Genomic DNA, 15,638 nt, shown 5'->3' with positions numbered 1-15,638 from the left:
AACAGCCACTGATGGGCGTAAAACAGATGATTTTTTATTCTTTATCTTCACTTCAAAACCGTTCTTACCAATCAACTTATAAGAGACACTTCGCACATATTGTAAAACCGAATGTGGAATGATCGTAAAATACTTGTACAGAACCAAGTTAAATTTTGAAGTGACGTTTTCGTTGCTTTTGTCGCAGCTTAAACTCCTTAATAAATGACGAATATGACATATCTGATGATAAAAGGTTTTGTGAAGCACTTTACAATATTTATAAGCGATACAAAAATAGAACGACGTTTATATGACTCCATGTCATCATTATCGAGTTCGAGGTACATGATAGAATTGATTGATAGTGTGAAAATATGTAAGGAATTGGAAAGGGTATTAAAGTATTCAATTCTTATGTAAATAGTTTGGCGCGAATTGAATCCGATAGCGTGTTAATTTTGGGTTTTATGTTCCTGATGAACAGCATCTCGTAGATTAGACAGTCAAACTTTGTGCGACATTTCTTTAGCAATTATTATTCAACGATGTAATTCACGAAGAAGACGCTGGCTTCCATTGGCGTGTCGCGAGTTGAAGCTTACTGGAAACAGCAGGGGACAAAGCGAAGAACAAATAATGTGTCCAAATATCGACTCGAAATCCATTGACTTTTTGAACATTCCGCGAAACAATATGAAACTGAACACATATTTCCGTCTGTGCTGGGATCATTAGAACTCAAAGGAAGATAGTCACGGGATTTCCGTGATTATGTTGATTTTTTTGTTTTTCTTTCACGGAAGCGATATTTTTCCGCCCCACTATATTGCCAGGATTCACACGCCACTTTAAAGTTAAAAGAGAGTACATTTAATTGCGATAGAGGCTATATTTTATTCCAGAACGCCCTGGTTTATTTGTAGCTATAAACAAACAACCGGTGAGGTTCCGCTCACTTAAATTCAGGTTTACCACGCTTAATACAGATTCCTAACTGAAAATAAAGTAAATGATGATACTAGGACGTTCTCTAGTTATATGAAATGAGCCACGGAAGGTTACATCCCAGCATCCTTCACTTCGCAGCTCGCTTTTCAATCATACTGAGGAACTTGGAACTACTGTGGAAAAACCAACACTGGGAGAAATACAGTTGACATAAACTGAAAAACGACAAATAAGAAGATAGAATTTGACTGGTTTTAATCGAGTCGGGGTCTAAGCCAGTAATTGAAATTGGCTTTTACTAGCTGTTTCAGGCGACATTTTGTTCCAAAGACGGACAATCCTTACAAAAGGAGAACATAGCTATGCCAAGATATTTGTGTGAGTGCTAAATACTAGATCTTGGAGCTGGTTTATTAGATGGTGGAAGGCCAATGTCAACCAGATTGTTTTTGTTTTTGTGTGCGTCGAATTTCTAACTTCAAGACCCTCCAAAGCTCCGTGCCGTTGTAGAGGCCTTGAACCAAACTCGAAAAATTCATGCTTAACTTTTCTAGTTCCGATAAAAGTTCCGATAACTGCAGTGAGGAAAATCCAGCGCATGTGCGCTCGTGAAAGTGTCCCTTGGACACCAGTAGGCAACCGAACATCTCAGTAAACAATACAACTGTAAACCTTTGACAATTACGTATCTGATGATAAATACATTATCAGATAATAAAGTGGTTTTTAATTGACAAAGTAATTCCTTGGTTTCTGCTCTCCTTCGCTTGAAGGCCAAGTGGAAGACTAGTCTTGGCTAAACAGGTAGTATTTCTAATACTTTTGTAAACCTTCTTTAGAGCGAGTTTCCATCGAGTGTCGTAAAACCAAAACCAAAGTAATTACTTTGGCCAATGAAAAAGGAAGGAGACAATCCAGTAAACCATTCAAAACTCGAAGTAATTACACGTAGCCGACACAAAGCGCGGGAAAATGTGCACGCGCGGGCCACGATTGGTTTGGTTTCAGTTCTCATTGGTTCAAAAAGTGGCGCGAGAACTTTGGACCAATAACTGAGTGAAGTAATGCAAAACCAAAGCAATTCGCTAATTACTTTCGACACTCAATTCAAAACCGCTCTTAATAAAGTTATTACATTACATAATTGGCGAAAAAATCTCAGCCATTCAGAGGTCGGAGCATACCTAATTTTAACTCGCTCGTTACACGTTTTTCCCGTGCTTAGCTTCCGTGGCAACCATTTGCTTTGTGATTGATAAGCTAATTTGATTCTCTCCGCCCATGGGCCTTATTTGCGCGGCGGCCATATTGGCCATAGACAATAGATTTCGTACCCCGAGCATCGAGTTGAAATGTTTGGAAACGAGAACAAAAGTTTTCAATCCCTCGGGACTCAACATGGCGGCCGTGTTTCAAGGGACTAAACTGAAACCGTTGCATTCCGTTTCAGTTCCGATCCGTTCGTTTCCGTTCAGTTCCTCCCAAGGTCTAAGATCTGCGGTCTACTTTGCCAATATAACGCCCAAGTTATCTTTTACATTCAATGACCCACCCTCAGTACGTGAAGTGCGGGTACTTACACCAGTTACCCAGACAAAAAACACATAATGCGTAAGTAACACACTTCTCGTCGTACTATTCCTTTTAATTCTTTTTAAATAAAATCCTTCCAAAAAATCGACGTCAAAGTTTGAAGCACAGCTGGTGTAGTTGACTTTTCCACTTCCGAAAGGCCAAGCACAAAGCAAAGCTGTTGATTACTCAAAATCAGACCAATGATGTCGTGTTGGTTTTGTCCAGCGGTTAGGCATGAATCTCTTCTTTTATGTAGTGAAATGATAAATGAGGACATCCGCAGAAATTTCACTGAATCGGGACAGAAAAGAACGAGTATGGAATCAATATTTGATCGTCATTCCAAGGAAGTAAGCGACTGGAATTAAAATGCGTGAAGAAACTAAAACTAGGAATCTCTTTTACAAGTTGACAACCCAACAGCTGTCGGAGGCCACGTTCATAATTGATAAAGCTTAAATTAAAACAAGCCAAGACAAAAATGGATTTAATCCAGAAAAACCTAGTATATAGCTTTTTTCTTGCACTTTAACTCGGCCCCCCCCAAAATATTAACATACAGTATTGCATATATATTTGAACAAAAGCAAGGACGATGGACTACAAATTTGCTGATTTTGCAATAGCACTTAACTTTCCCCTGCAGTTTTCGATTTAAGCAAACCAAGCCTTATCATGTTGTGAAAAACATAAATATTGCAAGACTTCGAGCGACGCTTCACTCTGTTAACTCTAAGAAACAATTCAAAGAAGAAAATCTTCGCAGTCAAACATTTTGGACGTCCATAAAAGAATTGATTTTTTTCTGAAAGCAAGTGTTATAATAAACTACCGGATAGAGCAAATTAGTCGCCTGTTTCGTGATGAATGGAAATCTCGTCCCTTCTTAGGTCTAATGAGGACGAATTAAAATGTTGATGTTATTTTAGCTAAAGAAGAAAAAGTTTTTTCCTAACTCTCAAGAATAGATATCGACATTTTTATCAGAACCAATTTAACGGCAGGAAACTGAACGAAAATGAATCGGAGGCAGCATCATCTGAAAATCTCCGCGGGGTATGGTAAGATGGACATTATACGAACAAACTCTCAGTATGGCCTAGTAATTTAACGACGCAATCGACTCGAACACGAATCGGAATACCACTTGTTTAAAAAATTCAAGAGTGTGAATTGTTGTGCCGTTGGCGACCGAAATGCAAATATTTCCTTGAGTACCTTTGCTATCCCTTGCAATTTCGAGCATGAAGAGTTTTCCTTCACCAAACAAGACAAGAGGCTAACGGCATAATTCGCAACATAAACAACATGCAAAGGCTGTGCATAAAAAAGAGAGTGATGATTTTATGTCCCGTAATAAACGTGGATAGCGCGCATTTCAGCCATACTCAAAATACATGACATTTTGGCAATCACATACTCGCTGGAGCATCGGTCATTGTCTGTCCTTGTGGAATTGGAATTGTAGCAGTTTCATTTCGCCCACCCTAAAACGATGCGGGGGCATCTTTCACGAAACGGTCTCTTTTCGAGCCAATAATTCACTTATTAATTAGACGACATCAAAACTTCGAGTCCTCTTTACTCCGAATAAAAACCTTTTAACAAAAAGGTTTTTCATCTCTTTTTCTTTTAAATAGCTCAATAATGCCAAAGCTCGCCGAAGAGGCAGCTGGTGTAGTGGGCATTTCGCAAGAAGAGCGCAACACAACCTATCCTCATTTGACATTCACGCCCAAAGTGGTACCAGTCGGAGTCACGTGACCCGGCCCTGTAGGTCGCATTTGATAGGCCACTTGATTATAGACTCGGCTTGTAATTAGCATACGGTGTCAAGGCAAGAAGGAAGCCCAAAAACCTGTATGATTGATTCGCTTCAAGGCGCTTAGTTTAATGGAAGGCAAAGAACTTTCGCGTGCAAAACCGCGCGATGTGTACCAGCTGTAGTGCCGTAATATGGCTGAATGAGGCTTGAAAATACCTCGAATCAAGGGAAATGGCGGACAATCGAAGGCCGTCCTCGGTGCCTTCAGAGGACCATTATAAAACACGTATGGGCAACTCGAATAATACTTCGCGCAAGTCTTCGATGCAAGGTGGCGGAGAACCGCCACAGATTGTCTGCTCTGATCGATCGCTGTTCATCTTCTCCAAGGACAATATTATTCGAAAAATATGCCGGGCGATTGTCGAATCTAAAGTATCCTTCAAGTCATACTGATCGCTTAATGAGAAAATGTTTTCGGAGTCTTGGCGTTGTCCGAGTTTGTTGTTGTCTGCAGTTGAACTTGAGTGTGTGTGTTGGGTGCCATGTGAGTGTTTGGCATATGCCAACTCCGAGATTCACTTTTTTTAGTGTCTTTCGCGAGATTCTGTGAGTTTTTTATTATTTTATATTCAGACTTATCTAAAAATTTCTATTCAAATCATTTATTCCTTAACTGAAGACAAGCCTTTTGAATATTTTATCCTATTGACTATCTTTGTCAACTGCATCTTACTCGCGGCCAATCAGCCGTTGCCAAAGGACGACAAATCAGACCTTAACGTAAAACTAGTAAGTACAAAATTTGGGAGTCTTTCTCTTTGTAAATGGTACTGCAAAAAACAACTACTTATTTTCACGTTTTTCCTTCCTATTTCCTAGGAAAGCGCTGAAATTTATTTATTAGCGATATTCTGTCTAGAAGCTGTCTTGAAAATTATAGCCCTTGGATTTATTCTGCACACCGATTCTTACCTAAGAAACGGATGGAACGTGCTGGATTTCGTCGTGGTCGTTACAGGGTACGTACATACGAATTTACTCATATGTGATATAACTATATTTTAGAATGAATGCAACAATGTGACAGATCTCTTTGTGCAAGCATGTATATCGTTGCAACTTTTACTTATAAATTTCACAATTTAAACAAATATAGCGAGTAAAATCTATCTTTGGCAAAAATTTTGACGAGGAAGATATTGGTTTTCAAAGTATGGAAATTTGTCCGCATACGGCAAAACGCCGACGCTGGAGACGTAAACCAGCCGCAACGAGAGTCATGGCAGAGCGGTGAATATGACGACTATTCACCGTAATCATGGTCACCATACGATTAATCGTAGGGTCGCTATAGAGTCTTTCACGCTTCACATAACGTATTACGTCAATAAGACAAGCATAGAAGCGACGGATCAGTGAAGATTCGCAATCGACCGACCGATCACTTGAATCTTCTTTCAACCGAAACAACCGCTTGTTGAAATTTGGTCACGCATGACTCCTAAAATTGTTACATCTCCGAGCACGATTCTTTCAACAGGTGACCATTACTCGGCCTCCAGCAAGCTACCAGCTGATTTGCTGAAGTGATTCAACTTGAAAATTGTTGCTTTTTTGGTCGATTATCGTTTCTCCTTTCGTTCTGATGACGATTTTGGCTATTTCAATCTCTTCAAGTTATTTTTAGCGACTCTGCAGTAGGCCAAGAGTATTGTGCACAACTCTTGTTTCATTTAATTACTACTTGCAGTGTCATTTCCAACAAAAACACACCCTACTTAGAGTTCGATTCGAGTCCGGCATTCCATTGCGCACAGTTCTTCCACCTCAAAACTTCTCCTCTGTTTAAATTATTTAGCGTCTCTCTAGTAAATACAAATAGTCAAATATGCTTGAAAGGCAAAAAAAGAGAGCTAGCGGTTGCTGCCATTACAAACACTGGCCGCTGTTTCCTTTATTGAGAAAACAAACGCTTAAATTCGTGCAAAAACACTGCTTGGGTATTTAAAGGGACTTAGAGCAAGCTGAGGTATTAAGGCCAGCCCTCAATTAAACAGCAATCTCAAAGAAAATGCAAATCACAAACCCTGCACACGATTTAACAGAAAAGTAAAAACTAAGCCGAGATGAAGGGTTCTCCTAAAGCAAAATTATTTTTGAAACAAATAGCCAAAGGTTCTTTCCGTGAAGGGTATAATATTTTACAATAATTTAGATGCGCAGGTACCATGTTCAAAGTAACGAGCTTCGCAAACAAAATTTAAATGCCCACTAAATTTCGAAATGTCTTGCGACATCCTGGTATCTATGGTAACAAGAGTGCTAAGGATAGAATAGCTTGAAATGCTATGAAGAGGTGGGCCCTGTTTAGTTGGTAACCTTGTGAAGGCAAGTAAAGCGAAGGGAAAGGTCCATTAAAACACACGTAATACGAACTCGGTGACGGATGATTCATTTCAAAGGAACGCGAATGTTATGAAAACTTAACTTCGACGTGCGCGCTTGAATTCGCGTCTAAAATTGTAAGAGGTTTCGTAGAAAGCCAAATAGTTTTTCAAATGGGGGTCTTCAGAAGTTAAATCGGCTAAGTTTCGTATTTCTCTTGTTCTAAAACCAATTGTTGACACAACGAGTGATGAATAATTTAAACTCGTAAGGGAATTCGTCAGCAACACAATTTTTGGCCGGGCTATACGCACACCTGCCGAAGAATAGCCTATGGAAATTTTAAAAGTTGCCATTTTATTGCTACACAGCGAGGTGAAACATTGCGATTCCTCGCCATTTACCTTAATCAAGAGTGACGATCATAGCTCATCGCAATACTCTGAACACAACAAAAAGTGCATACTATTCGCAAAACGACGTTAGACGAGAACACAATGTGTCTCACTTGAGGAATGACTGACTTTGTCGCAAGATTTTTTTTTCCTTCGATCGAATTGTAATTTGACCCGTGAACTCGTTAAAGGTAAAACAAAAACGTGGCGACGATAAAACAAATCAACAACACTGCGTTAGTTTTCGGTTTGTTTTAAAACGGAACAGACAAGCTCAAATGTTGTAATTGTTTCTGTAACTACTGCGAAAAGCTAAGTGGTTCACTGAACTCTAATCATTTAGCTGATTGACAAATATTTCATTTGTGATCAGAGTAAAATGTCTCCTTTTTCGGCAAAAGAATTATTGAAATCGATCATATCCTATGTTTACTTAATTACAAGGACTTTGAATCACTTTGTGTTCGTCAAACTCACGAATCGTTGATTAAAAGTGTTTATATAATTTTTGGTTCAATGTGCAATTCTCTTAAACAAGTTTGCATTGCAAATAGTTGGGGTCTTAAGTCGTGAAAGGTTGGCAAGGAAGGAAAAGTTTTGTGTCTGGCACAGAACAAAAGCACACAGTCAAAAATGAGTCATGAAAAGAATACAAAAAAAATTCTCGTGCTGGGCAAGAATTTGTGTGGCAAAACAAATTTCATCTTGATGACATGTTATCAGAAATAAGAAAATAGTAATACTTCGGCACTACTCAAACTAAACTAACGTGGAAAAAGTTGACAACTTGTTAGCATCATCCATCTAGCTAAGAGGCTTGAGACCCATTAATGTAAAAGCATTTTTAAACACGCTTCAAAAAACACACAAACATTTAGTTTTAAAGTTGACTTTGAAGAGAGGGCACCATATTTTCTCCAGTTTGAAAGGTTGTTAAGGAAACAAGCAGTTAAGTTAACAATGTACGGGTGATATATCGTTTATCATCATCTTAAACAAGAAACTAAAAGAAGCATGACAAAGGCAATTAGCATCTTTGAAATGATATTGGAATCCCTAATTCAATATCACGGAGTCAGTGATTCGTTTTTTTGAAATCTTTCCTTAGTCTAACTTTCGAGTCCAAAGCAACAAATTCAGCACTTTAATTTAAATTACGCTGGCAGACGTAGTCATCTACTAGTTAATGTGGAGACACTGACACATTCAGTAAAAACTGACAGTTCTCACAACATTAGCTCAACCACCTGAAAAATTGCCACTGATAAATAAAAGTTTTCTGCATAATGAGCGAAGCTGTCAACAAATTATAGTATCTTGGCCCCCGCAGTGTTTTGTAATAATAATTATTACAAAACACTGCAATAATTGTTATTGTGCTATATGTTTGACATCAGATGACCAGTGAGTGACAAATGAGCAACCACACATGGACTTCACCGATACAAATTATATATATAAACAATGTACATGTGTGATAGATTTATTATTTATATAATGCATTAAATAATATTATTGCTGAACAAAGATACTGGTAACCAAGAGGTACCAGTACATGATGTATGAACTTCACGGTCTGATAACTTTATGGCGTCACAGTCTGATAGCTTTGTGGGTTGATAGCTCAGGGGTCCAAAAGCTTTGCAATCTAGAGATCAAGCAATTTTTGAGTCAAGTATTCTGTGGGCTTAATGATCTTTCAAGATCTTTCTTTTTATACAGGTTTTTTTTTTTTTACAAAGTAAGCTGTTCATTTGAAGCAATTCCCCACGCATTTGCAATCCACCTAGAATATCTTCTTTGGTTGATTGAATCAGCATGACAGTTCACCAAAATGGAGCGTCATGCATCACTGGGTTGTGCATATTTCCAAATATTTCAAGAATAGTTTGCAACGGTGAAAACCTAATAATTACTTAAGAAAACTGAACAAATTCTTATAACAGTAAGGCACAATGCCAGTGTTAATAAGTAATATAAAATATCTAAAATAAGACCATTTCACAATAGAAAAGAAGCTTAATTTGTTTATGTTATTTTTCCTTCACTCTCACTACCCATCTATCATGCCCAGTGCCACAATATGTCTGTGTTTATTATGGACAGGCCCTTGAGTGCTTGATTACAAAGTTGTGCTGAGTGCTTGAGAAAACCCCTTCCAGTTGTCGGGGACAAGTAGATTTCAAACTTGTGAAAGTAACTTTCTCAGAAAAAAAGCCAAATGGGTATGCACCCAAAAGATGTCTGGGGACAACAAATATGCAATACTGTATTAATAAAGAAGGCAAGGGAAGGAACCCCTTGGGCAACTTAACCATGAAGTTAGCCTGCCCAGAGGGCAAGCTGGAATTTGAAGGTTTTTCTACGCCTCACTACTGTTACATTTCCTTCCAGTCTCTCTCTCTCTCTCTTTGCGTCCGATGTGTGTGATGCCGAGCAATAAAATATCAAACAGTCAAGCAAATAAATGGTCTAACGCAATCTCCTTGTTTTAATCTGCGATCCACTGTTTGACTCTGTATTACTACATTCATTAGACTTAAAGAAAAAAAAAGGTAAACTGCAAGTGGTGTATTTATGTCATTTCCCCATAAAGAATCCCCCTTATCCCTTTTCAACAACTGAAGTCATCTTTAAAAAAGGCAATAACATTAACAGCAAATAGCTGTCCCTAATTTAGTAAATTCAGAGTTTTAAGGAAATACATGTCACAATAAAAACAAGCATTCACTTTTTCTTACAATCTTATGAATACAAGTTGTACATTTTTAAAATTTGTCATCTTTTTTGTTTAAGAGTTTTATCAAATTGCGCATTTTTTTTTAAACTCTGAGCTGGCTTATTTGATGAATGTCCTTTACAATACCTTGATGAGGGCAAGAAAATCATTTCACAACTTGGGCAACAGGTTTGAAGAACCTAGAAAATAGCAGTTTTACATTTTACTTTCACTTTTTTATTTCAGCCTTCTGAGCTTGCCAGAACTCGGTGTTTTCGAAGCTGGAGGTGTGAAGGCCCTCAGGGCAGCAAGAGTTCTCAGGCCACTCAAACTGGTGTCAGGCATTCCCAGTAAGTCAAACTAGACTGTTTTTAACAGATATTTAACTCATTGACTCCACAGGCACCCTAGTTGCCCCCAGTTGATGAATGAAATCATCTGCTGTTAGACAGAATAAAATTTGTTAAGTCTCAGTCAACCCATTGACTCCCAGGAGTCGATGGGTTAAAGTTTGCACCTCTTGCTACATCTTGTGTAGAAATAAAAAAGTAGAAAATCCTGTAAGTTCCAACAAGCTAGTGTGGTTCAGTTGTTGGGGTGTTCAACTTCAGCGCGTTTTGTAAATAGTTAATTGCTTGCCTCCTCCTCCGACAATTCTTAATGATTACAACTCAGTAATTTTGTCACCCTCACTGAATATTTCTTCTTCATCTAATAAGGCAACTTTGGAATTTATCGATGAATTTTCATAGCCGCTTGATTGGGTCTGGGAGAGCTTGAGACTATTTCAAACTTAGCTTTAACTGCTGACTTCCCCGTCACATATTAGCATAAATTACAAGAATGACATCTATTGTATGCTGGCACATTTTTCAAAGAATGCCAGCGAATGCTAAGGGCCGATTTACACGGTGTGATTTTGGCGCATGCGACAAGCTTACGACATGACTTACGATTGTCGCAGCCTTTTAAGGAGGGTGGCACTTAACTACAGAAAGACAATGGTTGCTAAGGAAGCTTTTTAGTGAAAGAGTCCTACAAAAAGGTTGCATGGATGGTTCTATGAAGTAACTTTTTCAATGGAAATCTGACATCACTTTAATCAGAATGCACATGGGCAACTAGTCTCAGTTTTCTGCTGTGCGTTTCAGTGAAAAACAGGTAAAAGCTCCCAGGAAACGAAAGGAAGAGGTGGTTTTTTCACTGGATGGGAACCATCCCACCATTTTTCGCAAACTGGGCACGGAATTTCTATTTGAACAAAATATGGAACTGATATTTTGAAAAGTGTATCAAAGGAGGGCCTTATGACATGATTTTTTGGAGAAATAATGCTACAGATTTTGTGTTAGAATGTTTTCATACTGTTGCGTTAAAAAATTGTGACAAACATAGGGTGCTTACCATTTAGCCAAAAAATCCGGAAATTTCAGTTTGAGGTCAAATGGAAAGGCAATTTTCCGGAAAATCTTTTCAGAAATTGTGGACAACCTCCAGAGGTAGTCCTCTTTTTCCGTTCAGAATGGAATTTGCGAAATGCTCTTACCATTTGCGAGAATCCTTCCGTTTCCAGGTCCTTTCTCACAAGATTGAGTAAAATATGCGGAATGGAATGCTGTGTAGTAAAATGGTAAGCGCTGTTCTCATCCGGTTGATCCTTAAATTCAGAAAATCGCTTACCTTTATGTAACAATCATTCCATCTGGATTATTTGGCTAAATGGTAAGCACCCATAGTTAACTTGCCAAGTTTTTAGGCAATTTCTGTTTTGGTCACGTGATTTACCAAATATGGTTGTGAGTCGACGATAGTCGAGTCGAACCATACAAAGGAATGTTAAAATAGAACACACTTGGCAAGAAAGGATTACTGTAGAGTTCAAATTCGAGAAATGACCATTTGAAGGGGTCCATAGTAATGGTTTGGTAGTTAAGAGCCACCCCCTTTACAGAATGTTTTTAACTTGCTATGACATTTTCCCCGACGTACACGACAATCGTAACCGAGTTGGTATTAAAGGCTGTAGTAAGATTGTAGCATGCGACAAAAATCGTACCGTGTAAATCGGCCCTAACAAAGATATCAGGGTGAATTCGGCTACTCCAGTTACTCCTCAAACTTTCCATGGGGATATAGATGAACGACCCTGTAAATTTCAATTTTTTTTTTGTGTACCCGCAAAGTAAGAACATCTTTTTCATGTGCGCACCAACACTGTTATAAGGTGCAAAAAACCGTTCGTCAAAATTAATCATTCGGTAATCATTTGTCACTAAAGTTCTCTTCAAATTGAGCGATGTATAAATTTTAAAAACCCACAGTACTTCGTTCAGACTGTTCAACGCAAACCATCTGGTGCAAATATTGACTTGAATTGTCCATTGTCTACTTCACAAAAGCCCATCAAAAATATTGTTTGTGTTTGAAAAATAAAGACTCTTACAATGAGACAAAGACAATTTAACACGTTTCTAATTATATAATGCTGAGACTTGCGCCGAAGATTTAAATAACCATTTCATACCTATTAGCTCTTTCCTCGAATTTTCTGGTACCCAAAACACCGCTTTGTAAAACTGGGAAGCGTCCCAAGATCTCTGAAGAAGAAGCTAAAATTGAGACTACGTTACATTCAGCGGTAGTTCATGCAAGCGTAATTCAAAATGGCGGCTAAAGACGTGTTTTGCCTTACAGACAGTTTGAAGGTTTACTGTCTCCTATCCTTCGCGATTAGAGGAGAACGACCTTTCAGAATTGGATCATCAAAAGCCCCGTTAGTCACTGCAATCCAGCCTTTTACATTTTATGGCTTTAAGACAAAGTCGTGTTATAACTTATGTTTTTAATTTCGGACTAATTTGTGTGTATCCTTTTTTTCTTTCATCGCAGGCCTGCAAGTAGTTATGAAGTCCATAATGTGTGCAATGGTGCCACTTTTGCAAATTTGTTTGCTCGTAGGATTTGTTATTATAATTTATGCAATCATAGGATTAGAATTTCTGAGTGGGAGATTCCACAATGTTTGCTCCAAGGATGGTACGTTAACTATCAGATTATTTATTAAAGTACCAAATTAGAGCTTAAACTTATTGTTCCGAAAAAATTACGACAATTACAGGTTCCAACCGCCAATGGAATTTTCTAATCCAAGCTAGTGAGTGACGTTTATTTAATGAAATTTAAGACTAGAAGTTGTGAATGGCAAATGAAATGGACCACGCATTTATGATGCGCACCACCTCCCACAAAGTAGGGGTAATTTCTGACGGGGATGTGTCGACACTTTGAGGTTATTATCAATGAAATAACAATTAACAACAACAACAACATTGCCTTTGGCAAGATTTGGTAACATGGCATTTTTGGTACAAACATCAGTTGTTAATTTGTATGCAGGGTAATAATAACAGTAAAATGTTAAGTAGATACAAATAAAACAACAGTGGATCTACTTTTGAGAGCATCAAGGCTAAGTCAGTTTCCTTTGGCAAGAATCTGATCTGCGGTGGAGGAAGTTCATTGTTTGATCGGAAACTGTGAGCACATAACAATGCTGAAAAACTCATAAGTGCACATTGTCTTCCCTGTCAAATTTCAGTAAATTGTGCATAACCTTGGTGGAAGCTTCCAGCAACATAGATATATATATTTGAATTTGGCATAGTCAGTTCCCAATAATTTATTACTCTTACCTTGCATGTACAGCTGTAAGAGGATTGTTCTTCCATATGGCTGCTTGACATTCATAGTGCATGTTCAAAATCATAGTGACTAACATCAAGCTTGCAGCGTTATTTGTGACACATGGGCCCATCTTCCAAGCCAACTTACCTGTGGGCATGTCTCAATGAAAAAATTGTCATCTTCTAGCGCCAGTTTCAACTGACGTCCACAATAGTTTTATTGTCACTATGGTACCTTTCAGTGAGAAGGTTACCATTTTGGATTTTTGAGAACCTTAAATCAAGACTTTCTGGGTCGCAAAATCATTTAAGATTACAAAATAATCAATGTCATTTTATTTGCCTTTTTTATTCTGTAACAGAATGACCCATGAAAACCTTATATTTCGAGGATAATGTCAATTGTCCTGTACTTTTGCGTTTATGAATTTATGTGTTTAAATCCTGTTTCGTTGTTCACAATCCTTTGACACCATCAGTTTCAAACACAGGCTTATCACAGTTCCATTTTATTCAGTAGCATATGTGAGGAGGAATGCGTTCGAAATCTAAGGAATATGGACGTCATCATAAGTAATAATTACAAAGCAGAAACAAGGTCTTAAATATCAAATGTATATGTTACCCGGTGGCTTCTCGATCTGCTTCCGCTTACAACAAAAATGTTCACAATGTGAGAGCTACTGTGATGTAAGCCATCATAAGTTTAGAATCTTCATATTACAGTGATTAAAACATTAACGTTAGTCTCAAACGACACAAATACTACAGTCAAATCTGTGTATAACGGCCCTGTTTATAGTGGTCACACTGTAAATTATGGTTACCAAACAACTTCCCAAAAATAGTATCTTGTATTTACTGTAAAGTTGACCCTTTAGACTTCCCAAACCCACAATTTCATTATTATTCACCTGGATATAATGGCCACCTAGTGCTCAAGTTTCATTTCTTTCACGTTATTTCTGAGAATTACAGACGTCAATGGCAAAAGTGTTACGGTACATTCATAATTCTAATGTGGAGTAAACACGAGGCATACCGGTGTACGTATTTTAAAGTTGTAAAGGCTTTTTCTATATTCAAAATCTGTTATGTACACTTTCCAAATAAAATTAAGAGTTTTTCGAAAAATCTTGGATGTCCTCTGAAAGATGTAGTTTCCTCAGTGGTCGCAACATCGAGCACTGCGACCAAATTGGATGATGATTAGCTAATCAAGACAAGATTATTCAACTGCTCACTGAATACAACTACAAATACGACATGTCATCACTTGGGGCCAACACATGCCTGCGACAGTTTCTGTACAGTAGCTCCCTTATTTGCCATACTAGGCTTTATTCACCTTTGAATTCTACATACAGAGTTCTCCATTACACTGGTCTACACTGTATTCAACTTATCAAGACTGTGTCGACAGCTTTTATAGACCTTGGAAGTGCTCAACGTCAAATTTCTCTTCCATCCAATTACAATGCAGGCACTCACAGGAGAAATAGTCACCTTGGAAAATTGAAAATCAAGTATCCTGGAACTTTGTCTCCTTTTTAGTATGTTGCTGTAATAATTTGAGTGATTATTTCTACATAAAAACAAAATTCATTGACTTCCAGAATAGTTAGCAAGAAACCAGTATATAGCGGTCACCCTGTATATAACGGTCACCTAGCCATTTCCCAAGGGTGACTGTTATACACAAGTTTGACTGTTTAATTTATATTAAGATCCCCTTCTTCTTGCAATAGGTGGCGGGCAGATAACTGATCCAGGAAGTCCTCAAATCTGTGATCCTGAACGCAAGGGAACGACTTGTGACGAGGGTCAGAATTGTTCAGTAGGGTTGTGGGAAGGACCTAATGATGGAATTACATCATTTGATAACATATTCGCTGGAATGTTGACAGTTTTTCAAGTAATTACCAATGAGGGATGGACAGATATAATGTACTGGGTGAGTCACATGATTTTTTGTGTGATAGGGCAAGACCTTGTAAAGATCTTCATAACTATTAAATCTAAAGTGATTTCCTCAAATGATCCTAAAGAGCATCCCTGCAAACATAAAGAAGAGACTAGGGAACGTCTTATCCAGTCAAGTGTTTGAAGCACTACTGGAATAAAGCAGTCATTACTTGACGATTGATTGCATGCCAAACATGAAATTCATCATTGCCCCTCAC

At 38.0% G+C, this 15,638-nt stretch overlaps 1 protein-coding gene and 1 long non-coding RNA gene across 6 annotated transcripts in view; one reads left to right on the top strand and one right to left on the bottom strand.

Annotated features, from left to right (window-relative positions):
• Positions 1-2,560: 2,560 nt before the first annotated feature.
• LOC137993087 (uncharacterized) lies at positions 2,561-12,365 on the bottom strand. Its single transcript, XR_011121808.1, has 3 exons — positions 12,297-12,365; positions 9,920-9,972; positions 2,561-2,796 (listed from the first exon to the last, which is right to left on the bottom strand). It is a non-coding gene; the product is annotated as an uncharacterized lncRNA (long non-coding RNA).
• The window catches only part of LOC137993086 (voltage-dependent calcium channel type A subunit alpha-1-like), a 59,474-nt gene continuing 48,156 nt past the window's right edge, over positions 4,321-15,638 (top strand). For 4 of the 5 annotated variants that reach the window (XM_068838747.1, XM_068838748.1, XM_068838746.1 and 1 more), the window contains exons 1-6: positions 4,321-4,705; positions 4,958-5,062; positions 5,153-5,292; positions 10,019-10,122; positions 12,662-12,808; positions 15,204-15,409. In XM_068838747.1, the coding sequence (XP_068694848.1) occupies positions 4,502-4,705; positions 4,958-5,062; positions 5,153-5,292; positions 10,019-10,122; positions 12,662-12,808; positions 15,204-15,409 (906 nt within the window). In that variant the 5' untranslated portion in view covers positions 4,321-4,501. Of the gene's footprint in view, positions 4,706-4,957; positions 5,063-5,152; positions 5,293-10,018; positions 10,123-12,417; positions 12,546-12,661; positions 12,809-15,203; positions 15,410-15,638 lie in introns of those variants that run through there. The other variant, XM_068838749.1, reaches the window with a different exon arrangement.

Source organism: Montipora foliosa, chromosome 2 (assembly GCF_036669935.1).
Source record: "Montipora foliosa isolate CH-2021 chromosome 2, ASM3666993v2, whole genome shotgun sequence".
Classification (NCBI taxonomy): domain Eukaryota; kingdom Metazoa; phylum Cnidaria; class Anthozoa; order Scleractinia; family Acroporidae; genus Montipora; species Montipora foliosa.
The sequence above is the reverse complement of the archived record's forward strand: the minus strand, read 5'-3'. Positions and strand labels throughout refer to the sequence as shown.